The 26,647-nt window shown below is 57.7% G+C and overlaps 2 protein-coding genes across 7 annotated transcripts in view; one reads left to right on the forward strand and one right to left on the reverse strand.

Moving 5' to 3' along the window:
* Window positions 1–26,647, reverse strand: part of UBA52 (ubiquitin A-52 residue ribosomal protein fusion product 1) — a 32,561-nt gene that overhangs the window by 5,113 nt on the left and 801 nt on the right. The gene's annotated exons all lie outside the window — the stretch shown is intronic.
* Window positions 4,878–22,636, forward strand: FKBP8 (FKBP prolyl isomerase 8). Of its 6 annotated transcripts, none has more exons than XM_073323829.2 (10): window positions 4,878–4,967; window positions 8,746–8,916; window positions 9,625–9,947; window positions 11,668–11,837; window positions 12,670–12,758; window positions 13,332–13,549; window positions 14,264–14,436; window positions 14,587–14,664; window positions 20,461–20,598; window positions 21,301–22,636. In XM_073323829.2, the coding sequence occupies exons 3-10, from the start codon at window positions 9,650–9,652 to the stop codon at window positions 21,385–21,387; spliced, it is 1,251 nt and encodes a 416-aa protein (XP_073179930.2). In that variant the 5' UTR covers window positions 4,878–4,967; window positions 8,746–8,916; window positions 9,625–9,649; the 3' UTR covers window positions 21,388–22,636. The 6 variants fall into 6 exon arrangements, with proteins under 6 accessions (XP_073179930.2, XP_073179929.2, XP_073179933.2 ...); XM_073323828.2 differs by lacking the exon at window positions 4,878–4,967 and adding an exon at window positions 4,976–5,073; XM_073323832.2 differs by lacking the exon at window positions 4,878–4,967 and adding an exon at window positions 4,976–5,073 and having other exon boundaries at window positions 8,746–8,884.

The following is a 26,647-nucleotide window of genomic DNA, read 5'->3' on the forward strand; positions in this document are numbered from 1 at the left end:
CCCTCCCCTCAGCGCTCTATGGGGGAAGCCCCCCCCACAAACACCACTCTTGCCCCCCCCTAGTGTCCCAAGGGGAACCCCCTACAGCTCCCCCTCCCCCTCCGTGCTCTATGGGGGGAGCCCCCCCCCACAACAATCCCTCCCCCCTCAGCTCCCCTCCCCCTCAGCGCTCTATGGGGGAGCCCCCCCCACAACACCACTTGCCCCCCCCCCAGTGTCCCAAGGGGAACCCCCTACAGCTCCCCCCTCCCCCTCAGTGCTCTATGTGGGAGCCCCCCCACAACATCCCTCCCCCTCAGCTCCCCTCCCCCTCAGTGCTCTATGGGGGAGCCCCCACAACATCCCTCCCGCTCAGCTCCCCTCCCCCTCAGTGCTCTATGGGGGAGCCCCCCCCACAACATCCCTCCCCCTCAGCGCTCTATGGGGGAGCCCCCCCACAACCCCACTCCCCCCCCAGTGTCCCAAGGGGAACCCCCTACAGCTCCCCCTCCCCCTCAGTGCTCTGTGGGGGAGCCCGCCACAACACCCCACCCCCTCAGCTCCCCTCCCCCCTCAGTGCTCTATGGGGGAGCCCCCCCACAACATCCCTCCCCCTCAGCTCCCCTCCCCCTCAGTGCTCTATGGGGGAGCCCCCCCACAACATCCCTCCCCCTCAGCTCTCCTCCCCTCCGTGCTCTATGGGGGAGCCCCCCTACAGCTCCCCCTCCCCCTCAGTGCTCTGTGGGGGAGCCCGCCACAACACCCCACCCCCTCAGCTCCCCTCCCCCTCAGTGCTCTATGGGGGAGTCCCCCCCACAACCCCACTCCCCCCTCAGTGTCCCAAGGGAAACCCCCTACAGCTCCCCCTCCCCCTCTGTGCTCTGTGGGGGAGCCCCCCACAACCCCCGCTCCCCCTCAGTGTCCCAAGGGAAACCCCCTACAGCTCTCCCTCCCCCTCCGTGCTCTATGGGGGAGCCCCCCACAACATCCCTCCCCCTCAGCTCCCCTCCCCCCCTCAGTGACTGTAATGGGGGGAGCCCCCCTACAGCTCCCCCTCCCCTTCATTGCTCTGTGGGGGAGCCCGCCACAACACCCCACCCCCTCAGCTCCCCTCCCCCCTCAGTGCTCTATGGTGAGCCCCCCCACAACCCCACTCCCCCTCAGTGTCCCAAGGGAAACCCCCCTACAGCTCCCCCTCCCCCTCCGTGCTCTGTGGGGGAGCCCCCCCACAACATCCCTCCCCCTCAGCTCCCCTCCCCCTCAGTGCTCTATGGAGGAGCCCCCCACAACCCCGCTCCCCCTCAGTGTCCCAAGGGAAACCCCCTACAGCTCCCCTCCCTCTCCATGCTCTGTGGGGGAGCCCCCCCACAACATCCCTCCCCCTCAGCTCCCCTCCCCCTCAGTGCTCTATGGGGGAGCCCCCCACAACCTCGCTCCCCCCTCAGTGTCCCAAGGGAAACCCCCTGCAGCTCCCCTCCCCCTCAGTGCTCTGTGGGGGAGCCCCCCCACAACATCCCTCCCCCTCAGCTCCCCTCCCCCTCAGTGCTCTATGGGGGAGCCCCCCACAACCCCGCTCCCCCCCAGTGTCCCAAGGGATACCCCCTACAGCTCCCCCTCCCACTCAGTGCTCTGTGGGGGAGCCCCCCTACAGCTCTCCCTCAGTGCTCTATGGGGGAGCCCCCCCCACAACACCCCTCCCCACCAGTGTCCCAAGGGGAACCCCCTACAACTCCCCCTCCTCCTCCCCCTCAGTGTTCTATGGCAGAGCCCCCCACAATCCCGCTCCCCCTCAGTGTCCCAAGGGGGAGCTCCCTCAGCTCCCCACCCCCTCAGTGTCTGTTTGAGGGGGGGGCTCCCACAGCCGCCCTCTGGGACTCTCTAGGGGGAGGCTCCAACAAAAGTAATACAGTTGTGGGCTTTGATGTGGAGAAGCCAGCTGGGCAGGGGTCATGGGCACTGTGGGGGAGTCTGGCAGAGCATGGAAAGTGGCCTTGATGTTGTAGGGACCCCTGGCCCAGTGGGTAACAGTTCAAGTTCAACTTCATGTGACCCCTCAGCTATATGGATAACATAAGCGCCCCCTCATCACTAGAGATAAATTTCCTCAGGGATGAGGCTGTAGAAGATTAATGTGACCAGAAGGGCTCTGGGGTAAACTACACTGGCAGAGAAATATTTATAAGGTTCTCTGGGAGCAGTACATTTTTGTACATTGCTAGGAAACTAAATCAAAGACAGATTGGCTGAGCAGCGTACAGGTTGAGCCCAGTGGACTGGAATAAAATCAAAGCAACTTTTTCCTACTTCGTATAAGGTCCAGTCAGTGCACAGACTGGTCCAACTTCAAGCTTCTTTGTCAGCACAAATCACCAAGAGAAAAGTTCCCCAAGTCTCGGTGATTCATTTGTCAGAAAAAATACGAGAGCTTGCAGGGCTTTTTCAGGAAAATTATTGCTTCACTTTTTTCTCAGTTTGCAGTAAGCCTCAAAGTTACCGATAAATCAGACAAGGCAGACGTTGCCAGCACAGACAGTCAGACCAGCTGAAATGCTGCTTCCTTTTCCACTTGTCTTCCAGATTTTCTAAAATCAGGGCCTCATTTAGCACTCTTTCCCCTTAATAATCTAAATCAAGAGTCTTTCATTAATAGAAATTCCATCCATCTCACTCACACCAAAAGTGTGTGTGTGTGTGCAACATCACAGACCATAAGAAGGAAAGGAAATTTCATCCTCTTTCACTACTGGCCTGGCAATCTTAAAAACAACTTCAGTTTTAAAAAGTTATGCATCTCTAGGTAGTTTTGCAAGGCCATGTGAATGGATTTCTGAATATGTTCAACATTTCTCCTCAGATTTTGATGTGGATGGTGTCATTTTAAAAGTTTGCATGACTCAGACAGAAAATAAAGAAGAGAAGGTGAGGATGAAGCCTGCCCATGTCCAGTAAGGTCCCTTTTATATAAAAATATCCATACGAACCAGTGGTGTGTATAGATACATGTATATATATATATGAACCAGTGGTCAAATGACTTGGAAAAAAAATCACAAGGTGGTGATCTGGTGACCTTGGACATACGTCACAAATGGGTGATCTTTTGCCCTCGGAAAAAATCATGTTTCCTTTCTTACAGAAAAATTAAAATACAGCAAGTTCCTGGTTGAAATGTAACCTAGAGGTAAATCAGTAATCTTGCACTGAATATTGCTCCTTTGTGTGTGCAGGAAAGTGATATGAATAATGGAGAAGAATTAATCTGCTCATCCTAACAGGGACGGTGACCTTATTTTGTTTAAATCGCAAATTTCTCTGTTGATCTTCTGTTTGTTAAATGAGTATTAAAGCAGAGTAGTCTAGGGCCACAATTAAAGAAAGCACTGAAGCATGTGATTAATTGTAGGTGCATGTAAAGCATGTGTTCAAGTGCTGTCCCAAATAGGGATGGTTTCCTGAACTGGGGCTTACTTCTTCATCTCTTCCTTTAGGTTCTCATATTGCAGTGTCAATTTCAGAATGCTGCCTGCTGACAGATGTTACTGGACCAAACTTTACACACTCTAGGGAAAGTTCTTTGTATATCTCCTGGAGGTATCTACCATGGTACCTAGTCCCAGATTTCTATGAATTTAAAAATACTTTCTCTGGTGTCAGTGGGTATGATGGAGGATTTGTGCCCTATGTTGTGATAAAAATGTGTAAGATCCAATAGTTATTTAATTTTGAGATATAACCCATATGAAGGGCTAAGGGAAAGAGGGTGGTATTCTAATACCATTGGTAAATGATGGTCAGGGGAGATAGCTAGTAACACCCAAACAAGTGAAAGGACAATTGGAAACAATACTTTGAGAGTCTCTTAAATAGGCAAACCCCTTTTAAGGCAGAGTTACCAACATATGATCTTAATGTGATGCCTGAGCCTGACCTAACAGAGGAGGAGGTGAGAAGTGTGGTCCAGGAAATGAAGGCAAAGGGACCTCATGAAGTGATGGCAGACCTAGTGAAAGTCTTGCATGAGTGAGGCACAAAATGGATGAGCAGAGTGATCAAACCGGCACAAGAGAATTCCCGAGACTGGTACCATCTATCCTGGTCCCAGTACATAAGAAGGGAAGTATCCATGAATGTAGAAACTTATTGAGCTATTAGCAACATGGGAGGAAGATTGGAGGTTTACGCCAGGGGAAGACAGAATGCGCCCTCTTCCCCGCAGAGTCAGCCACACATACATAGTGTCATTGACAAAGAGATGCCACCTGCAGAGGGACTGCAGTGCTCTGCCCTGATCACACCTCTCAACCTGCCAGGTCTCCCAGGGATGCAGCATGTGACAAAGACCATGAATGAGGGTGCAGTGACTGCATTTCGGAGGTAGATAACTTTCAGCCACAAAGTGACGGGGACACCAGCTCTGTGTAGCCACACAGAATCCAGGGATTAAAATGAGGGTTTTGTCTCAGTCCAAATTGCAAAGGAGAGGCAGAGTCCAGACTGCCAGCATCAAGTGGCACATGGGCTGTGCCATCCCCATGGGGTGGCTACCACCTTGGATCAGAGCAATGCATGCTGGGGCCCGCCATCTCCCCAGGGCTGGGGTGCAGCCGTGCATGCTGGGGCCCGCCATCTCCCCAGGGCTGGGGTGCAGCCGTGCATGCTGGGGCCTGTTGGCTGCCCCTTCTGCATGGCAGTGGGGGCTGCTACGACCCCCCCCCCCCCACGCCGGGGACCCACCCAGAGCCCCCGCTCACCCCAGCAGGGGCAGCCCGGGCTGAGCCCACCTGCGCGCAGCCCCACCGGCCGCGGCCCCTTTAAGAAGGCTCCGGGCAAAGGCCGATCCAGGCGAGACGGGCGTTGCAGCCGGCCACTTAGCGGCAGTCTTCCCCACCCAGGGGAGCCAATGAGAGCCGCGGGCGGGCCTGGAGCAGGCCCGTGGAGCCAATGAGAGCCGGGGGGCGGGGGCTGGAGCAGCTGAGCCCAAAGGCCAGGTGGGTGCCGGAGCTCGTGGGGGGCGGCGCTGGCCGGGGGGTTCGCGGGGCGGCCCCTGCCTGGTGCCCCTGTCCGAGCGCGGGCCGGCGCGCTTCGCTAGCCCGCGTAGGGATGGCCCTGCCTCGACGGGGGGCGAGGGGCCCGTGAAGGGCAGGGGCGCCCGGGGGACTGGGCCAAGCCGCTTCCCCGGCCCGCGGGGGGCTGAGAGCGGCGGGGGGGCCCCGGGACGGGCCCCCGGGGTGGGGGGCCCCGGGAGCGGGGCGGGGCGGGGGGGGGAGGTCCGGGAGCGGGAGGTCCGGGGGTGGGGGAGGGAGGTCCGGGAGCGGGGAGGGGCGGGGGGGAGCCCCCGGAGCGGGGAGGGAGGTCCGGGAGCGGGGAGGGCGGGGAGGGAGATCCGGGGGGGGGAGGGAGCCCCGGAGCGGGGAGGGCTGGGGGGAAGCCCCGGGAGCGGGAGGTCCGGGAGCGGAGCGGGGCGGGGGGGGAGGAGCCCCGGGGGGAGGGAGGTCCGGGAGCGGGAGGTCTGGGGGTGGGGGAGGGGTCCGGGGGGGGGAGCCCCCGGAGCGGGGAGGGGTGGGGGGGGGAGTCCCCGGAGCGGGGGGGGGGAGGTCCGGGAGCGGGGAGGGGTGGGGGGGGAGCCCCCGGAGCGGGGAGGGAGGTCCGGGAGCGGGGAGGGGTGGGGGGGAGCCCCCGGAGCGGGGAGGGAGGTCCGGGAGCGGGAGGTCCGGGGGTGGGGAGGAAGGTCCGGGGGGAGGGAGGGGCGGGGGGAGCCCCGGGGGGGAGAGCCCCGGGAGCAGCGGCGGGGTGCGCAGAAGGACTCTGTGGAGGGGGATGGTTCCAAAGGGGCAGTCCCCCCATGGCGCCTGCTGAGCAGCTGTGTGACCTGCAGTGGCTTGGCAGAGGAGGGCGGGGCATCCGTTGCTGCTCCCTGGGTTTCGGGGAGGCTGAAGGGTCCAGTCACCATATCGCTCTCACCGTGTTAGTGGTGAACTCCTGTTAAGTCTGGTGCTTGTGTCCTGCCATCTCTTTCTGTGGGTGGCTCCTGCTGGGAAGCGGGGCCTGAAAAGGCCAACTGCTGGAGGGGAGGATACCTGCGGGCTTGTTCGCTGGGCCAAGGCTCCTACGGGTGTTGCCCATTAGGGCTGGGCCCCGCACAGAGGCTTTGTGTCGCTCCCTCACTGAAACGCCTACTAGGGGAAAATGTGATTTCCTGCCCCATGCTGCGGTGTTGGGGGCGTTGGGAAACGCTGTCACATAAATCCAGGCTGTTCTCCGAGCATCGTGGCGCTCACAGAATTAGGCTGCCTTCTGGTGCTTTTTTGTAGACTGGAGCGGCATGAGTCTCTGGATGGGCTCTCCCTGCGGGGTGCCAATCCATGATGCTCTTGGCTGGGGGCTTTACTCTGAATTCCCCCTTGGTGAGTGACTTGGGGCAGGGTGATGTGGGCAGGAGCCCAGGAAAGCGGGACTGGGTAGCTAGGGTCCTGCCTCTTAAAGGACTTGTACCTTGGCATGGTGACTACAACCTTTAACTTGGCTGTTGTTTGCTAAGTGTCCCAGCTGGGTGCATGCGTTCCCTGTGGTGACCCAGCATGCTGCTGCAGCCCCTCTCATAGCTGGGCTGGCAGCCTGGGCTGGAGGGACTGGCAGTGAGAGAGGCAAAGCCCAGCAGGCAATGGGCTGGGGGTTGGGGGGCGAGGCAGTGGTTAAGGCAAGGATGAATTCACTCAGGCCATATGCAGCAGCAAAGTGTCTTGGGCCTGCCAGACCCCTGAGTCTCCCTGGCCAGTGACTGGTTAAGGGAAGCTCCTGGGCTTGTCCCAGTCGTGCCCGTCCTTTCAGGGCCCAGGGTTCTGGGAGCACACTCATCAGAGTGACAAGTGTGAACAGAAATATGTCCGTTACATTTAGAGGGAGTGTAACTTTACCTCCCATGTTGCATTGGGATCACAAGGAGCCTGGCCAGTAGTAAGGGCCTGAGAACCAGAAGGGGATGCTGACTGGGCTGGATTTATTTGTTTTTTATGGGCCTGATCTTCATTATTCTACTGTGGTAGCTCCCAGAGGGCCCCTTGTGCTGAGTGCTGCTCAGACTTGTAGTGTGAGATGGGCCTGTTATTTACACTGTAAAACTCTTCAGGCCAGGGACTAAGGATGGGAGACAATCAGGATTATTATCCCCCGTCTATCTAGCTACTCACCTGGTCCTCATCGCTATGGATCTGAGCATCTTTCCCAGTCCCAAAGAGAGAGAAAGGGAAACGAACTGTGGCAGTGGTGAAGAGAGAACTTTTATTTAAAACTCCCCAGTCTTTCCCTTTTGATAACTGGAGGGGGTGGGCATGACATTGAGGAGTAACTTCCTGAAATATGGCTCTTTTTTGGCCTGTGCACTTGCTGTAGAGCAGTGGTTTTCAAACTTTTTGTATTGGTGACCCCTTTCACACAGCAAGCCTCTGAGTATCACCCCTCCTTGTAAGTTAAAAACAGGGCCAGGGGCAATTTAATTTAATGGGGGCTCAGGGCTGTCAGCCCCATAAAACTGATAGCTCGTGACCTCCATGTAACTACCTTGTGACCCCCTGAGGGATCACACCCCCAGTTTGAGAACCCCTGCCGTAGTGGATACAAATGGCTAGATCCAGGCATTGCTGTTTGGCGCATGATGGTGCGTTAGCCAGGAGGCTGGAAGGACCCAGACGGGGAGAAGGATGCTCTCCAGCAAGCCTAGAGCTCTGAGCTGGTGGGCGGACCGTTCTGAGCGGTATCCATTATCACGTGTATTGCATTAGGGCCTCAGAGCTCACTCCACTGCTGGGGCCCCAAGGTGCTAGGCACTGTACTGTAGCTCTTGTCTGGGTGTTTGAGCTGCAGACTCTGTTAGCAGTCCCTCTATGGCCGCTGAACGTGGCCCCCACAGTTATTTGCCTCGATATCTCCAGTTCCAAGTGTAGGTCATAGGTCTTCTTTTGTGGTCCTGGGCTGGTGTCCAAGACCAGCCTTGGTTTCGCTTCTGTAATTAGCTGGCAGCAAGGCTGACACCTACTCCAGAGGAGAATGCTAAGGCAGCTGATCTCCATCAGCTGTCACCAGACCAGTCTCTTCCTGTTCTCTTACATGTTCATTGCCTGCTCGGCCCAGGCTGATGGGCACTCTGCTCTCCTCTATCCTCTGTGGAGCTGGGTTTGCGTTGTCTGACGCTAGCCAGAGTGTTCCTGTCCCGTCTGTGAGCTGGCTGCCCCAGTGCAGGGGGGTGCCTCGCCCTTCTCCTGCCCTGGCCGGGAGCTGATCTATTTGCGTGTTTGCTCTTAGCAGCCCGTAACTTTTCCTCAGCGAGCTACTTGTGGCTCTTTGTGTGTAATAAACAGCTTCCAGCAAATGGCGTTTGCTTGCAGACCGAGCTCTTGCTGTGAACAAGTTTCCCTTGTTGCTGGGAGTGCTCTCTGCCGTACCCAGAGCAGCGGTGGGCTCTGTGGTGGAGACACAAGGTTCCTGTTGTTTCTCTTTGAGGCCTTGGCTTGTCCTCCACCCTCTGAGTGTGAGGCCAGGCTGGGAAGCTGGGCTGACATAATCTGTCTGCCCTTGGACTCTTGGCGGCATCACTCGCTTGCCTCTTCCCAGGGATTATTTTGCAATACTTGTCTCTAAAGCAGCACAGTGTATGGGTGGCTCTGGTATCGGGTCCAGACATCCCCAAATGGGGGCTGGGTGGGGATTGCAGACTCTGCAAGAGTCTCCTCAAGCTTTCTTAATTTTTATTTTATTTTATTTTATTTAAAGATACCCTTGGAAAAGAGGAATGAAGCCCCTTGCCGAATGGGTGGCCTTCTGGAACTGTCCCCTTGACTGAAGACCAAGAGCCTGCCTGAGGGTACAGCCCAGCCTGTTCCTCCAGCGCTGGGGTAATCTCCACTGCCAGGTGTTTGTCAGCCAGGCCTTTCTAAAACCCTGGTGAGAGGCTCGCCTGCCGCCCATCTGGCTGTAGACTCTGTATCTAGGAAATATTTTCCCTCTGCCAGTTAGGCTCTTTGCTGCCTGTGAGCTTGATGGTTCCTAATTCCTCCCCATGCTGCGCCATGTTAGACTTCATTTCCCAGCAGAGCCCAGCTCGTAGGTCTTGCTATAAATGGAAACTAGTTAGGGAAACGTGTGGTTGCAGTGATCCTGGGATCGGCTTCAGATTAACTCTTCCATGCCGGGCTTCTGGCTTTGAGAGCCGGAGGAGAAGCCCTGCGAAGCTCATGGCAAAGACCAGAGGCCGCTGCAAGCTACAACATAGCCGGTCAATTTGCACCCAGAGTCCAGACAACAGCCTGGATGGGGGCTGGGGAGCAACGGGCAAACGTGCCCCACTGTGCTTCAGTGAGGGAGTAGCAATTTCAGGTGCTTTGGTTCTGTTCCATTTGCAGTCTCTCTCGCGGTAGCTCAGGGTCCTGGACCCTGGCTGTATCTGAGTGATCACTGTTTATCAGAGTGTGAGTGCTGACTTCCCCAAGGGCTGCTGGGCTGGGGGGAGGAGGGAGCTGGGTTCCAAGGCCCCATTTCAAGGTAGTTCTGGAATCTCAAACTACGGCTCTTCTAAACTCTCCCCCCTGCCTCCCGCCTCTCCCCGGGGAAAAAACCCCAAACAAAACATCCTCTTCTGTCTTTACTTCTTAGTTAGTTTGATCCTCACCTCTCTGCAATGGCTTCTGGAGGGGAGGGTCCAGCCGATGGCTCCCCTGACTGGGCTGACACCAGCATCGATCTCAGCTCACCGGGCCTCACCAAGGCCAGCGCCTCCATGCTGGACAGCGGGGAGGACTTTGAAGTCCTAGATGAGGATGACGACGATGACCTGAGTGAACTCCCCCCTCTGGAGGACATAGGGACGGGAAGGGCCCCACCAGCCAGAGATGACACCCAGATGCCTGGGTCAGAGCAAGCCCCGGAGGAGGTCTCCAACATGCCCCAGGCAGCTGAGGAGTGGCTTGATGTCTTGGGTAAGATCCTGTGTAGGAAGATGCCATGCTGTTTCCTGTTGTCACAAGCTCTTCCCCTTCTCCCTCCTCCCAGCGAGGGCAAACAGGCTGAAGTCAGGGCTCCTATGTGCCCCCCGCAGCAGCTCAGGAGATGCCATAGTGGTGTGGGAAAGGGGGCCCGAGGGTGTGGCAGATGCCTCGCTATGGAGCCTTTGGCCTCTGAGCCACCTGTCTGTGCCCAGGTCAGGTGTCAGCTATCATTGCAGTTTGTTTACAGCGTCTCCTGTGAGTCAGGGGTGTGTTCATTTGGGAGGGTCTTGGCCGAGCCCCCCGCGGCATGTAGGTTGTTGACTTGGATCGCTGCAGCATTCAGAGCATGCTAGTGCTTCCCAAGAAGAAGATGATCTGGGGACCATGGTGGCTAATCTGCTGAACGAGAGCACCCGCTGAGATGCTGGGGCCAAAAGGGCTAATGCCATCCTGGGAGACACAAACTGGGGGATGGCAAGTGGGCACAGAGGTTGTTACCGCTGCACTTGGCACCAGTGCGACCGCGGCTGGAATCCTGTGTCCAGCGGTGGTGCCCACAGTTCAAGAAGGATGTTGATACACTGGAGGGCTTTGAGAGAAAAGCCCCAAGGCTGTTGAAAGGATTCGATGACATGCCCCTCCAGGAGGGACTCAGGAGCTCAGTCTGTTCGTTGTGACAAAGAGAAGGTTAAGGGAAGACTTGGTCCGTCTGTAAGTCCCTACCTGGGAAACAGAGATCTGATGATGGGCTCTTCAGCATAGTCAACCAGTTGTGCTAATGTCGTCCCCTGAAGGGCTGGAAGTTGAAGCCAGACCAATTCAGACTGGAAATAAGATGTAAATTTTCAACAGTGAGAGTCATTAACTCATTTACCAAGGGGCGAGGTGGGTTTTTGTTCACTGGCGAATTTAAAATCAAGATTTGGATTTTTCCAAAGGATTCATAGATCCCAAGACCAGAAAGGCCCATTGTGATCATCTAGTCTGACCCCCTGCGAGCACAGGCTAGAGACCTGCCCCCCCTATAATCCCTAGAGCAGATCGGTTAGAGAAACATTCAGTCTTGATTTAGAAATGGCCAGTGATGGAGACGCCCCTGTGACCCTCGGTAAATTGTCCCAATGGTTAAATACAAAGAGCTGCCCTAGAATGAACAGGGGGCAGGTTTCTGGTCTGTGTTATCCGGGCGGTCAGACTAGCTGATCACAATGGTCCTTTCTGGTCTTAGAACCTACAAAATGCTGAGCGAGACGCAGCCCCTGCCCCAGAGAGGTAAGTGGCAGCTCTTCGGGGGATCCCCCAGCTAACGTCTCAGCAGAGAGTCCATGGAGTGTGAACCCTCACTCTTGTCTCTAGCCCCGTCCCTCCCTGGCAGGATAGCAGCAGGTTGGTGGTAGTTGCTGGGGGTGAGTTTGCTTTGTCCCGTTCTCCCTCCTCGGTGTCTGTATCCAGGAGCCTTTGTTCCCCAGGGCTGTGAATCCAGTGGCTCTTCAGGGCCACCACGCTCTTGTCAACATGAGCCATGGGAGCAGTGGCTGCGTGGCCAGCTCTGAGCCCGGCATCAGTCCCCTAGTGGGAATGTGCCAACTTGGCTGCCTCCCCACCCCCACCTCCTCTTTAAACCCAAGTGGACATCGACAGCATGAGCCAAGACAGCCTTTCTATCTCCCGCTGGGTGTGACGTGCTTCTGGCTCCCATCTCTCTCCCCAGGGAGTGGCTTACTCAAGAAGAAGACCCTGGTGCCAGGTCAAGGCGTGGAGAGCCGGCCGCGCAAAGGCCAGGATGTCACCGTCCGACTCAAGGTGATGCTGGAGGATGGCAGCGTGGTGGAGGACAATCCCAGCCTTTCCTTCACCCTGGGAGACTGCGACGTCATGCAGGTAGGTGCGAGGGGGCTGAGGCCTGTGTGCTCTGGAGCGAGAGGTGTTTGCGGTGGGGGAGGAGAAGAATCTCTGCACAGCAGCTGACCTGCCTGGTGGAGCCCAGCCTGTGTGCAAAGCCTGGTTCATGGACCTGGGAATGTTTGGGTGAGAGGGTCTGGTGTGGGTCAGATGGCTGCTTCCTCTGGTCCCGGTATCCTGCCTGCCCCGAGTGACTGCAGACACCTGGTGTCTCTTTCCCTTGTGATCTCCGTAATGCACCTGGCTAACTGAGGAATGCTGTATGTGGGGCAATGCGGGGGAGGAGGGGCCCAGGGAATTTCTTCTTTATCCTGACAGGTGGATTTGGCAGCTGGCTTTATTCTCTAAGAACTCGGGGAGAGAGTGAAGGTGGGGGAGGGAGTGCGTCCCCCTGGCGACCTACAGGAGGCATGTGAGTGCTTCCTTTGCCCACCTGGGAAGCGGGGCTCCCTTCCTCGCTCGAAGGCACCAGGTTGTGTTGACTGACTGATCCGGCACTCTGCGCCAAGCACTGTGGTTCAGAAGCAGAGCCCCAAGTCTGGGGCTATAGGCTGATGCCCTCTTGTCCTGCCCCTGCTCTGTTCCTGCATTGTGCCAGGCTCGCTCTGGTTTGCTTGGCAGCTGGCCTGCACTCTGAGCTGCTCCTGTGCTGGTTTAATGACCTGTCCAGCAGTACAGTCCCTTTGCCCGCACTACAGCAGCCCTCTGGGGAGGAGCCCAAGTCTGGCTGTGGGATTTGAATCCATGACCACCTGCTCCTGAGCAGAGAACGCCCTCCACTGACCTCCCTCTGAACTCTGGGTCCCTGCAGGCCCTAGACCTGTGTGCACAGCTGCTGGAAATGGGAGAAACTGCCTTGATCATGTCAGATCCCAAGTACTGCTTCGGCCCGCAGGGCAGGTGAGAGGGGTCCTGGGACCGTGCGGGGAGGCTGTGGGAGGCTAACCGCAGCAGGACCAAAGGGAGGGGGGAGGATCCTTGGAGAGGAGGCTTAGCCGGGATAGCCCCCTGGCCTGCAGCAGCGAGGCCGAAGGCTGGAGCCTCTGCCGTGGGGAGAGAGAGAGGAGGCGTTGGTCTCAGTGCGATTCCTCATCAACATGTCCCCAGCACAGTTCACCCCCTAGCCGCAGTCCCAGTAGATAAGCCCAGGCGTCAGTGGGCCCCATTGCCCCTCGGGGAAGGGTGGGATTTCTCCAGGGCAGGAATGAGGCATAGCTGGCAACAGGGTCTGTTCTGCTGCCCTCCCTGGTCTGGCTGCCTCTGTGTGTGTCAGTTGTTGGGCTGCCCCTTTCCCCAGCACTGAATCTGCATGGCTCCTTCGCAGCCGGTGGGTGTTTTGGGGGCAGTAGCTGGCGCCAGGTGGCTCTGCCGCAGAGCTATAGCGTTGCTGACCCCAGAGCCACCGCAGCCTCGGCTGGGCCCGTGCTTCCTCCTGGGAGAGGTGCCATCGCGTCTCCTCCATCATGTGAGCAGGAGCCCCGACATCCCGCCCCACGCAGCCCTCACCCTGGAAGTGCAGCTGCTGGCCGTGCAGGATGCTCCTGACCTGGAGCTCCTCCGGGGGAGAGAGAAAATCCAGCTGGCCAATCGCAAGCGGGAGCGCGGGAACTTCTACTACCAGCAGACGGACTACGTGCTGGCCATCAACTCGTACGACATCGCCCTGAAGACCATCAACTCCAGCTCCAAAGGTACCTGCCCTGCCTTGCCCTGGGGTCAGCCAGTCCTGCTCCTGCCTGCACAGCTGTTCTCTGGGGGCAGCAGGACTCTGGGAAGTGGAGTTACTGCATGTCTGAGGCGTCTCTGCCACCATGGTGCTCAGGGCTCAGCCCTCCTCGTCCTCGTGTGTGACGCTGGCCCCTCTGGGACACGCTGCTCTTCGAACAGCGTCTCCTCGCCTGAGCCAAGAAATCCCCCACCCGGGAGCTGGGTCTCCTGGCAGCCTGTGTCTCTCGGGAACTGTTGCCCTCTGAGATGTCTCCTTGCCTGGGGCCCTTCTGCAGTGTCGGGGGGAGATTTTTTTGGAAAGTTGCATTTGGTGGCTTTACAGCCTGCTTCCTTCATTGCACACCTGCTCTGCCCCCAGCATTCCCTGCGGGCAGCCATACCAGCACAGTTCTGAGAGCCTGGTCGCCACGGGCACCCTCTGTTGGTCTGTCCATGGCTGTGAGCCCCTTGGGGCAGAGGCTGGCTCCTCTCTGTCCTGCCCAGAGCCCAGCAGCAGTCTACTGGGGCTCCCCCAGGGATCACCCTCTCGGGCTGTTGGTGGCCCAGGTGAGGTCTAGACACCTCCATGGCTTGCGGGCTAGGGAAGTGGGTTCCCTGCAATGCAAACCGAAGGGAGCTGGAGCAGGGCTGGAAAGCAGTTGTACTGCGGGTGTAACTCGGCTCTGGGATCTCTGCAGTCCTCTTCAGCCCAGAGGAGGAGGCTGAGCTGCTGGAGGTGAAGGTGAAATGTCTCAACAACCTGGCAGCCTCTCAGCTCAAGCTGGACCATTATGAGGCTGCCCTGAGATCCTGCACCCAGGTCCTGGAGCACCAGCCAGAGAACATCAAGGCCCTCTTCCGCAAGGGGAAGGTAAGAGTGGGGCTCTGAGCTGTGCGAGGCCCCCTCCCCTTAGCAGCGGGAGTGTTGGATGGACCCTGGCCTCTTGCGGCCTGGGCGGGAGCGTGTCTGCTGGGGGCCAGCCAGGGGCCTCTCTGCTCAGCTTTGTGGCTTGTCTTCCAGGTGCTGGCGCAGCAAGGCGAGTACAGCGAGGCCATACCCTTCCTCAAAGCCGCTTTGAAGCTGGAGCCGTCAAACAAGGTAGGCTAGTGTGCTTGCTGCCGCCCTGCCGGCTGGGCTGCTGGCGCATTGGGCTTGGCTAGTGGGCTCCTCTTCCTGCTGGAGTGGAAGTGAGCGACCAGCTGAGAATTTACCTGCCGGAGCCGCCAGGCTCCTGGTCGTGTGGCATCACTTCACTGAGACTCTGGGTTCGTGTTGCCAGCCATCCCGGCGTGGGGAGGCCGATTGGCTGGCACCCTCGGGAGCAGGTCAGCGCTGCTCTGCTGGCCCGTGCAAGGCATTCAGTGTCTCCTGTGGGCTCAGATTGCTATGGTACCATGTGGTGTGTGTTCACACTGCATAGTGTAGGGACTGAACCCGCTCTGGTTATGCATGGGAAAATGGATCTACTGGGTCTCTGCTTTTTCCCCTTCCTCCTTTGCCCCCAGGGTCGAGGCCCATGGCAGGCAGGTGCCCCTCCAGCCCAATCCTTTGTTAAAAATACCCTCTACATTTTGATGATCCCAGCCCAGCAGCTTCCAGCGTCTTGGGCCATCATTGTAGGAGGTGGGGTGGAAATCAAGCCCTGGCTCCTTGCTTGGCAGTTCAGAGCATGACTGACTCTGCTCTGGGAGCAGCCCCAAAGAGCTGGACTCCAGTTAAGCGCATGGGCCGAGATGAGCTCTGGGTGGGGAATTTCCTGCCCGTTAATGCCCTGCTGCAGGAGTGGAAGCCCTGAGGCAGCCAGGAAATACCCAGGATGGCAGTGAGGATCGTGGGCCGGGGGCAGAATACACAAATCCTTCATGCGTCTGGGCAGAGTAGGGCTTTGCTCTGGGGACAAGCTCTCCCTGTCTGTCAGCGAGTGCCCCTGACTATGAAAAGGCATCTCAGTGGGCATTTCATTGCAGTGGTGTTAAACTTTATATCCCTGTCGCACCTAATGGTCACAGATAGGATGGGCTCATTGTGCTAGAGGCTGTACAGACTTAGTGAATGACGGTCCCTGCCCCAAAGAGCCTACAGTGTAAAAGGGAGCATCTCTGCTAGGAAGAGAGGTGGTGGTAACTCCCCCTTCTCCTCATCCAGGCAAGTCCAAAAAGGATTTGGCTTCCTTGCAGGTCAGGCGCCACCTGGTTTGATTTCTAGCTAGGCCCATCAGATGGACTGGCTGGATGGTCAGCCTGTCTCTCTGACCTTACCGCACCCTGTGATTGCTGGCCATGTAGCAGAATTCCTTAGTATGAATGGCGTCAAAGCCGTGCCGGGGCTGATGGAGATGGAAGGGAGAGCCTAAGGTTTAACTTGTGTGAAAGCAGCAAATTGCCTTGTTTCCGTAGGGTGTTACTGGGTTTGCGTTCGCTTGAGGGAAGAACGCGCCTTTTCTTCATAGGGACGAGGCCAAAGACGAGCTGGCCCAGTTGGGGGCTGGGATAGCCAGTATGATGGCATGCGAGAGATGTGGTCAGCCACAATCCCAGCTCTCCCCGAAGCATCTTGTGCGCATCAGGAATGTCAACAGGGGCTGCTTGTCCAGCAGAGACCTGGCCACTCCTTTGGGCTGTCAGAGTTCCCAGGAGCAAAGGCTCAGGGGTCTGGAGGGCAGTGGTGTTAACTAACTCACAACTCTACATAGGACTTGTTTTTCATGAGCTGCAGAACATAGCTTCACTTGCTCTGTGGCTTAGAGGAGTCTGAACATGACCCGTGGTCCGTCTAGCCCAGTGTCCTGTCTTCCCACAGTGGTCAGTGCCAGGTGCCCTAGAGGGAATGAACAGAACAGGGCGATTATCGAGTGACCCATCCCCTGTTGTCCAGTCCCAGCCTCTGACAGTCAGAACTTTAGGGTAACCCAGTGCCCAGGGTTGCATAGCCAGTGAGGTACCTGACCTCCAGGAACTTGGCTAATTTGTTTTTAGCTTTTGCCCTTCACAACATCACCTGGCAACGAGTTCCCCAGGGTGACTGCGCGTTGTGTGAAGAAATACTTACTTCTGTTTGTTTTAAACCTGCTGCCTATTAATTTCATTGGGTGACCCCTGGTTCTTGTTATGTGAAGGGTAAATAACGCTTTCTTGTTCACTTGCTTCACCCCGTCACGATTTTATCGACCTCTCTCATGTTCTCCCCCACTCCTTAGTTGTCTCTTTTCCCATCTGAACAGTCCCAGCCTTTTGAATCTCTCCTCACACGGAAACTGTTCCATCCCCTCATCAGCTAATTTAGACCCCATCATTTGTATGAACAGCTGGGATTATTTTCCAATGTGCATTACTTCGCATTTATTAACAATAAATTTCATCTGCCATTTTGTTGCCCAGTCACCCAGTTTTGTGAGATCCCTTCGTAGCTCTTCGGAGTCAGCTTTCAACTTAACTGTCTTGAGTAATTTTGTATCCTCTGCAAACTTTGCCACCTTTTCCCGGATCATTTATGAATATGCTGAATAGGCCTGGTCCCAGTACAGATGCCTGGAGGACTCTGCTATTTATCTCGCTCCATTCTGAAAACTGACCATTTATTCCTACCCTTGGTTTCCTGACTTTTAACCTGTTACCAATCCATGAGGGGACCTTCCCTCTTACCACATGACAGCTTACTTTGCTTAAGAGCCTTTGGTGAGGAACCTTGTCAAAGGCTTTTGGAAAGCCCAAGTAGTCTGTATCTACTGGATCACCCTTCTCCACATGCTTATGGTGACCCCCTTAAAGAATTCTAGTAGATTAGTGAGACATGATTTCCCTTTACAAAAGCCATGTTGACTCTCCCCCAACAAATCATGTTCATCTGTGTCTGATCATTCAGTTCCCCAGAGTTGTTAGTCAGGCGCCTTTCATCAGGTGCAAGCCAAGCACACAGCAATATTGAGCATTTCTCTTCCCACCCCCTGTGTGGAGGTTCCAGATTCTAACTCTTCAAATAGGGTTGGTGAAAAGGCAGTGCTGGCTAATTCCTGCCCCCACAGGGGCAGGTTTTGCTCTGGAGATGTCCTGCTACACAGCAAGGGACTGCACCCAGGAATTCCTCATGGGCTCACAACTCCCATGAAAGCCATTGGACGTGATGCCCTCCTAACAGAACCGACCTGGCAGACAGCCTGTGGGGTTATGACAAGCAGCAATCACTGGGCTAACTTGTTGCATTTCACTCTCAAAAGCATCTTAAAAATACACTGTCCAGAATCCAATCTTCTCTCTGGTGCCCCTGGTTTTTATTACTTTGGAAATGGTCGGATTAAATTTGGCCCCAAAGGCTGGTTTTGGAAAGGCTCCTCTTTCCAGAGCCTAAATCTCTTTCCATGAAAAGCACAAACTGGAAATTCTGCATCGCTTGTAAAGGAAGAGCCTTTCCCCTGCAGTGCTTGGCTAGCGTACAGGAACCCAAGGCGTGAAGGCCCTGACTTCTCATTGCTCCAAACAAGAGAGGAGTCATGGGGAGAGCCCATCAGTGGGGAACAGCAAACTTGGATCCTTTAAATTAGCTGAGTCTTAGAAACACCCAGGATAAATAACAGAAGTCAAGGAACTTGGCTCCTTTAGGTAACTTCACCATGCCCATATGCCTTTACAAAGACGCTTCGTGGGATTCCCACTGTGTAGAGACAAGTATCCAGCTTCCCCCAGCAGAGGGCGCAGTTCCACTGCACAAGGGGCAAAGGCTTGAAGCTGAGTCTTTCCAGGCCCTGGGTTCGCGTCCTGTCCGCACTCAGCTCTGTTTTGGTTCCTCTGATGTGGGCTTTGAGAGCTGGCTCGTGGCTGCTAGGAATCCTCAGCCAGTGGGGGCGGGGGCTAGTACTGCTGTATCCCAGAGAGTGGGGCTGAGACAGTGACATCTCGCTGCCCAAGGTGCTGGGAAAATGCCCCTAAATGGATCTCGAACCTGTCTTGTATGGACCTAGCTCTATTCTAAGAGGGTAGGACTGCAGGGACTAGCCTGCAGGGAGCTCAGTTCCAGGCTGCGCAGGGACTAGCCTGCACCTCTTGTGAAACCTCGAGGCTTCCCAGTGGCTGTGAAATCAGCATACAGCACCACTTCCTGTGAGGTGGCCTTTGGCTCCTCACCCAGCTAACGTCCCTTTCCGACGGGCCCTGTTACCTGATGAGCAGAGGTGGGCTCAGCTTCCAGGAAGGATGGAATCTGATGTTAGTTACATCTCTGCAGAGCTGTTGGGGGAGGTTTCTAGTGTGTGTCTTTCCCCTCCCGCCCATCTCGCTCCTCCCTTCACTCCCGCTTCCCCATAAAGCCCTATGCTGTAGTGCACCTCCTCTGGCTGAGGTGGGCTGGCCTCTGCTCCGCTCCCGCTTGATGCTGATCTACGTGTCTCCTAGACATGTTTATGCCAAGCCTGGGCAACTTTCCCCTCCTCCCAAGCCGACCAGCCGTGAGACCAGCCCTCTCGTGGCTGGGGGCACAGAGACTAGTGGGACCTGGGAGCAGGGTTGGGGTTGGCTCTGGTGTCCTGGAAGCTTTACCCAACACACGCTCAAGCTTTCTGGGCCAGGCATCTCTTCCCCCCTCGGGCCAAGGGCTGGGCAATGATCTTGTGAGTGCCTCAGGTTGGAGACCGCAGATGGTCTAAGGGATTCCCAGGCTCTGACCCCAAGGGCTACCTGGGTATCTTGCCTCGGGGCCTGTTCCAAACTCGCACATGACCCAGGGTGGCGGGTCTGCATTCAACTTTGCTCATTGCTCCAGTGCCCTTGCAATCCCTTCCCGGCTGGCTGTGCCGGCTCTGGAAGCCTGCAGGGAAGGAATGTGGGGGGCAGCTGCATCAGGGGATGTGGGGTTTTCTGGTATGCCCTTCCTTCCTTCCTTTTGGGCCAGGGCAGTGGTTCTGCTGCTGTGTCCGCACTGGCCCCACGCCAGTCACGAGGCTCCCGGGGATCTGGGGAGCAGCCTGCTTGTGTGCAGCGCTCCTGGACGCTTGACTGGTGCAGGAAAGGCTCCCTGCTGTGGGAGCTGGCAGGGTGCTGCGGCTCTGGGAGCTGCCCTGTTACTCTCTGGGTTATGGAGGGTCACGCCACTGACTCTAGCCCATTCAACCCTGCCTTTGGGAAGAATGAAGCCAGTTGGGTGTTGAGCCACTTGCCTCCACGGCTACTCGCTCACCACGTCCGCCTCTGCGGGGGAAGGTACATCAGGCCGTCGGTCCAGGACGCCAACCTGGCTAGGCCGCCGTGCCCAGCACCTGCCGGGAATGCAGGCCCAAGCATGACCGTCACAGCTGTGGTGCTGGCTGCAGCTCTACCTTGGAAGAGGCTGGAAGCCCCAGGACCTGCTTTGCCCGGGACCCTCCTGTTGTCCTGCCCTTGCTGGAGTTCCCCCCTCTGCTGGGGACATCCCTGCCCTGACCAGCAGCCCCAGCCAGGCATGGCAAGCAGCCCTTTCCTGGCATGCTGAGGAACCATCCCCAATGGTTGTGATGGGCCTGTTGCGGCTGATGGCCTGAGGCTGAGCCATGTGCTCCTGGAGGGATCTGGTTTGGTGGCAGGGGTGTGGGGGGAATTGTAACAGGACTTTGCTGTGGTCCCATTGCCCCAGGGTGGGGCTCTGGGAGACCAGCCGCAGGGCTTCGTTACCTACCACTAGGGTGCATCTCACCCGCTACAGGGCTGGAGCAAATACAAGGCCCTGTCGCCCCCTCGTGAGGCTCTCAAAGGTGGGGAACTGAGACACGGAAGCCCAGCAGGGTAGAGCCCGGCTCCAAGGGGCTGCTGGCTCTGTGTCTTTGCAGGGCTGTCGTGTTGCTCTTTCCTCTCTGCCCTGTCTGTGCTGGGAGCTGGCTGGAGGCGGGAAGTGGGGCTGCTTCTCAGGTATGCCTGGCTGTCTCACTCCCAGACTATCCATGCGGAGCTCTCCAAGTTGGTGAAGAAACATGCGGAGCAGAAGAATGTGGAGACCGCGATGTACAGGAAGATGCTGGGGAACCCCAGCACGAGCAGCACCCCTGCAACATGCAAAGCCAAGTCGCCCCGGGTGAGTGGTGGGGAATGCAGGGGTGGGCAGGGGCCCGGGAAAGCAGCGACAATGTGCTGAGGGGGCGCTGAGATGGCTCATGCTTCCGGAGTGGTTCCATGCTTGCTGTTGGTCTCAGCAAGGGAGCAGCCAGCTGCCTGTGCCCGCGTGTGCTGGGCTGTGGGTCGCCTCCTCTCCTAGCACTAGGAAGCCTGCTGGGGCTCTCCTGGCCAGCACAGAGCCAGCACGTGCCAGGGAAAGGCCTCTGTGTGCCAGGCTCTGAGCAGAATCTGGAGCTGCCAGCTGGAGGGATCCGTGGTGGAGAGGGTAGAGATGCCTGCTTGCTGTGGCTGGCAGGCCACGGGTGGGGCTGAGACATGGCTCCTGATCCGGCAGCCTAGAGAGCTGCAATGCCATTTGTCCACCTGATGGCATCACCCCTGGCCAGGTAGAGGGCTGCCACTCAGGCCCTGCTGTGCTCAAATGCTCCTGGGGCAGGGAACCTCCCTGCACCCCAACGTGGGATGGGGGTTCCTGACCCCCTTCCCCCACCACGTGGCAGGCACAGGACTGATTCCTCATGCTGCTTTCTGGCCTCAGGGCCAGCAGGGTTCTAATGAATCCGCTGTCAAGGGTGGCCTGCCCCTGGAGCACCCTCGGCTGGCTCTGCCGGGTCCCTTGGGCTCTCCTCTAATGTTCCTGGGCTCTTTCCTTCCCCTCCAGGCTATTCCCTGGAAGTGGCTCTTTGGTGCAACAGCTGTAGCGCTTGGTGGCGTGGCCTTGTCTGTTGTCATAGCCGCAAGGAACTAGTGTCCTCTGGGGAGAGGCCCAAGGAGCTGGGCCGCGCCCCAGTCTGCCCCACCAGCTGCCCCGGCACCTCCGGACCTGCACCAGCGCGGACTGTCTGATTTCCTCCCACCAGAGAGGAGCCGGAGCTCTGTGCATCGCTCCCCTCCCCGTTACCCACTGATTGTCTATCACAGAAACAACTTTCTCTGCCAGAGGGGCCTGGCACCCCAGCGCGTGAGATCAGCAGTTGCAGCAGCCCCTTTGCAGCAGGATGGGGCATGGCTGCAGGGCTGGCAGGCCAGGTGGAGATGCCCAGAGTGGGCGAGCCCTGTGTGTGTGGGATGAAGAGCCTGGCATTTCCATGCATTGACCGCTGGTCCCTCATCCTCCTGCCCTGGCAGAACCTGCGACCTGGCACCAGAACAGTTAGTGCACCGCTGGCACCATCTGCCCCCTTCTGATGGTCAGGCAGGAAGGGGCTCCCCTAAGAACCAGTCTAGGTTAAGGGATGCAGCTGTTTCTGGAGGAGGGTAGAGCAGGCAGGGCTTGTGTGGCCATGACTCTGGTTCTGCAGGGTCAGGGCCCATGGCAGTGGCTGCTCTCCATGCAGCTGTGGGGGAGGGCATGCAATCAGCACCCCATCCCCTAGGTACTGGGAGCCCGTGGGTGCCATTGTGAAATGAGCTTGGCTTGCCACAGTACCACAACCTCAGCTGCCTCTTGCAGCAAAGCTAGCGAGGGCTGGCTTAGAACCCTCTGTTTTCCTGTTGTAAAAGCTTCTCGTGCCACTGCAGCCACCATGCGCTGTGCCAGGTTTCCCTGGGTGATGGAGGTGGCGCCTTGGCCCTGTCCCTGGATCCCCGAGCAGTGGGGCCGGCCAGCAGAGCACAGCCCCTCCAGCAGACGATGTGGGGGCTCTCTAAGAGAGCACCCTGCCCCGCAGCATTCATGCACATACTTGCCAAGCACCATGTGGCAGGAACGGTGCAGGGGTGAAATGTCTGCGTGTCTCGTGTCCATTTCATCCCTCTGTCTCCTAGGGGTTTGGTCTCTGCAGTCCCCCTAGGGAGGGTATTTCCCCATGGCCTGTAGCTCTGTCCAGCCCCGTTCCTCTGCCTCCCTCCCCATTGTGCAGCAGGGCCCATGTCTTGTGTGTGTCTACACTGTCCTACCAGCTGTGCGGCTATGGAGTCAAAGTACTATTCTCTCTCTTCTCCCACCCCCCCATCAACTGTGAAAATCCCCAATAAAAGGACAAGTCTCAATTGCATCTTTTCCAGAGCTGGGCCTCTTCCTTGCCAGACAAGGGCCAGGTGTGGGGGCTCTTGTGCTCCTTGGGCTGATACCTTGAGCTGGGGTGCACTGCTGTCTGTCTTGGCCCTTGAGGGCTGCAAAGAACATCAAAAGAATTTCCCCGGTAGGTAACCGAGGTCCCGGGAGCAGCACCCCGACCTCCAGCGCACCCTATTCTTCACTGGCTGGAGATCTGCCTTGGGCCAGCACCGAGAGACAGTCCAGGCAGCGAGAAAGTGATTCTGAGCAGTGGTGGCTGATGAGGGGCAGGGTGGTTTCCTGGCTTCCTGGCTTCCCTGGACAGCTGGCTGGGCGCTGAGCAGCATTGTGAGCACCCCCCCAGGCCTGTGAGCTGGCCCCTCGGAGGCAGGGGGAGCGGTCTGCGCTGCCCGGGCTGTTGCTCAAGTTGCAATGAGGGGCTGAAGCTATGTTTACTCTTGCTGCTGCTGAAGGTGTGGGACAGGCAGGGACAGCGCTGCTCAGCCCGGAGGTGGGGAAGCATTTGGCAGAGAACTAGCCACTGTGTGTTTGGGGGGGGGACAGGAACCTTCTCCAGCACCAAGGCCCTTTCAGTCAAGGGGCAGGGGCAGGCTGCCCTTCCCAGGAGACGCCTTCGGGGTGCCGGGGAGAATGGCCAGTTGCACCTACGGTCGGAGCTGCTGGTTGAGTTGTGGGCCCACACCTCTGAGAGCAGGACGTGTCCAGCACCTCACAGCTTCTGCAGCTGGGGGAACCATGCCTTGGGCCCTACGCAGGTGGCCCCGGACACTTCTCCATCCTTGCCCTCTAGAAGGGGTTTCGGATTTGCTGTCACACTCTTGCACCTGCCCCTCTATTTACCCTCTGGCTCTCGGCTGCTGTGCAAGGAGACCAAGTCCACCTGCAGGCCAGGTTGCTGGGCAGTGGAGCCACAATCCACCCCAGCCTCAGTCTGCCCAGGGGCATCTGTGCCCTGCGGTACACAGAGCAGAGCTTTGTCTCCGGCCAGGTGCCTCTGCAGCCCTGCACTGTTTCCTCTGGGGGTCCTCTCCCGTCAGGTGGGACCATGGGGAGTGCTACATGGGCCATGCCTGTTAGGGGAGCTGCTGAGTGAGTTTCCCCCCCCACCCCCAGCACCCCTGAAAGCCTCTCCACAGCTGGCAGCCCTACTTGGGTGTCTGCTGCGAGGCAGGCAGAGCGCACTGCAGTGGGAACAGGCAGGGGAGTCAGGGTTGGGCTCTTCCTTTGCTTGCTGCTTTCTGAGCTGCTGGGCTGTTACCTGCACCCCTGACCAAACTTTTCTCTGGACCTGTGGGAACTGGACCCTTCCTTGGTGTTCTTAATGAAAGCAGCTGGGCCTCTCCTCGGGGACTCCAGCAGCTGGCAGGAGACGTGCCATGAGAGTTGGCAGCTTGGAGCTCAGTCGGATCCTGGTCCTTTCTCCACTGCCGGCGGGAGACCGTCAGCCACAGAAACCAAAGGTGTTCTCGGTGGGCCCAAACCTGCTGACGGGTCTAGAGAAACAGATGTTCTTAGGGCTGCTCCACCCCAGCGAGCGTGAGCAGGGTGGGGAATTAGGGGGGTTCCTTCAGCTGGGCCTGAGGCTGCCCCCAGGCACTGGCTCCCCTGTGGCTGAAATACTGCAGATGCCGGAGCTCTCTGCCATAGGTCAGAACACTGGGCGCCAAGTGGCTGCTGCTCCACTTTAATAAACACGGTGCCAGCTGGTGGGCAGAGGGGACAAGCCCAGGCTTTCCCTTCCCGGCCAGGGGGAAGCTGGGAGGAGCCGGAAAATAAAGTTCTCAAGAAAACAGCCTCAATCTCCCCGTTCAACCAAGGTTTGTGACCTGCCCCTGCAGCCATGGGCTGCGGGAGATTGCCACAAGGGTGGGAAGCGCATCCCAGGCCCCTGGAGCGACTCCTACATCTGTGAGTAGCTGAACCTGGGTTCTAAAAACCAGCCTAGTACGGGTTAGCTGGGATCTGAGCCGGATGCTCGGTTCCCACCTGTTGGCTGTGAATGCAGCTGGGGCAGGAGAAGGGCGAGAACTAAGCCTCAGAGCCCGTGCGTGTCTGGGGCAGTGGCTAGGGCATCTGCACACTAAAGTGATGCTGTACAAGAGACGTGGCAACACCTGAAAGAAAGGGGTAGAAACCCCTCCCCCCATACTTGGCTGCTGGCTCTTTGAGAGGCTGTGATTACAGTTTTGATGCCCTCCAAAGGTCCATCTACACTGCAGTTGGACCCGTGCAACTGGCCTGTGCCAGCTGACTTGGGCTCACAGTGTTCAGGCTAAGGGGCAGTTTAATAGTGGTGCAGAGATTTTGAGCTCTGGGACCCTCCCCCTTTGCAGGGGCCTAAAACCTGGGCTCCAGCCCAAGCCCAGATGTCTACACCACTATTAAACAGCCCCTTAGCCCAAGCCCCATGAGCCCAAGCGAGCTGGCACAGGCCAGCCGGGGGTTTTTAATTGCAGTGTAGACAGACCCCAGGATGCCCTGCTCAGGATACTGCGGCTGATTCCTGGGGCTGGAGCTATTTTTAGTTGCTCGGGAGACAAACTGGATCCTGCTTTCTAGTGAAGGCAGAGAACCCATCTCGCTGGTGGCAGCCCAAGCAGACCCAGGGACGTGGCTTGGCTGGTCTGCCATTGCTGATGTTGTTCAGTAACCTCGCAGGAGCTCTGGAAGGTGCAGACGCACACACAGGTAATTCTAATCCCCTTGCTCAGGGACAGACGGGCTGTCCCTGAGGCTGCTGCCCGGCATTGCCCGTGCTGCATTTCACACAGCAAGATGTGACACTAAACCAAACTGCAGCATTTCCTCGGGGGAGAGGAGCCTCCTATCTGCCCGCTGACCTCGCAGCGGAGCGGGAGCTCAGACCCAGCTGGGGGGGTCCTGGGGCTGCTCATTCCCTCCAGCACAGCAGGTGCAGCCTGGCTTACTGGCTAGCCCCTTTGCATTTTGAGGAACTGCTTCTCTAACACCACAAGTACTAGAAATGGCACAACGAGCTTTCCTGTCGAGGGCTGGGGGGCTGGGGAGCCCCAGCGTCCTCCAGCCTCGGAGCGGTTCCCTGCAGTAGCCCTAAGACTAGCTGGCAACGGAAGCTGAGTGGGGTAGGGTGGAGCAATGAGGAGCAGCTGCCAGGAACTATGGACACCCCCCCAGTTTCACTTCACTCCTAGGCAAGGGAGGAACAAACCTCCCGCAAGCGGACAAAGGAAGCGGGGCCAACTCATGAGCAAGAGGGACCCACGGCCGGCACTGTACCAGCTGTTCCACTGGACATTGTGCTCGCCACAACCCCCGCTGCTTAGTCACAGGTGCTTGCGGCTTTGACACGTCACTGCTAGCAGCATGTCCTTCAGCTACTCACAGGGCCGAGCCGGCTAACAAAGCCCGTGCTGCACCAGCCGTCGCCCGAGGATAACTGTCCTTCCTTTTGCCAGGCCTGTGTAGACGAGGCCTGCAGCGCAGAGAGCGTCCCGCGGGCTTGGCTAGTGGCGGGAGTGGACCATGATCTGCTTACAGCTGGGCAGCTTTCTAGGCAGCCGCTTGGCTTGGCTTGGCGTGCACAAGCTCAATCCCTGCAACCCATGTGGGCTACACTGCGTGTGTACCAGTAGTGAGCGGGGTAAGTGTGTGTTACCAACACAACCCCTCACATGGATGCCGTTAAACTGGAATAAAAGTTCCATACGGGGGGACAGTGTATTCCCCTTCCCATACTGGGTTAAGATGTACTGCGTTTATACCAGCGTAACTGCCATCAGGAGTGGTGGCACCTAGTGCTTTAACCACATGGGCGGCCATGTAATTAAAGGGGTTCAAGCCTTAACCTGCCTGAAGAGTCCACACAGGAAAGCCCACTTTGCCCAAGCGTCCATTCCCCCCGCCCCAGCCTGGCTCAATTGTCCGGGGCTGGCAGGCTACAAAGTGCAGGGCTGGTGTGTTGGGGCTCAAGCCTAGACCTTGAGGCCCTTCCCCTTGCAGGATGCCAGCA

Source organism: Lepidochelys kempii, chromosome 25, assembly GCF_965140285.1.
Source record: "Lepidochelys kempii isolate rLepKem1 chromosome 25, rLepKem1.hap1, whole genome shotgun sequence".
In the NCBI taxonomy this organism is placed as follows: domain Eukaryota; kingdom Metazoa; phylum Chordata; order Testudines; family Cheloniidae; genus Lepidochelys; species Lepidochelys kempii.

Bases quoted from the DNA above. Each gene is read 5' to 3' on its own strand.
- FKBP8 (XM_073323829.2), top strand. From the start codon at position 9,650: ATGGCTTCTGGAGGGGAGGGTCCAGCCGATGGCTCCCCTGACTGGGCT. The intron at 11,838-12,669 runs GTAGGTGCGAGG...GGGTCCCTGCAG, and splicing joins GAGACTGCGACGTCATGCAG to GCCCTAGACCTGTGTGCACA. The intron at 12,759-13,331 runs GTGAGAGGGGTC...TCATGTGAGCAG, and splicing joins TGCTTCGGCCCGCAGGGCAG to GAGCCCCGACATCCCGCCCC.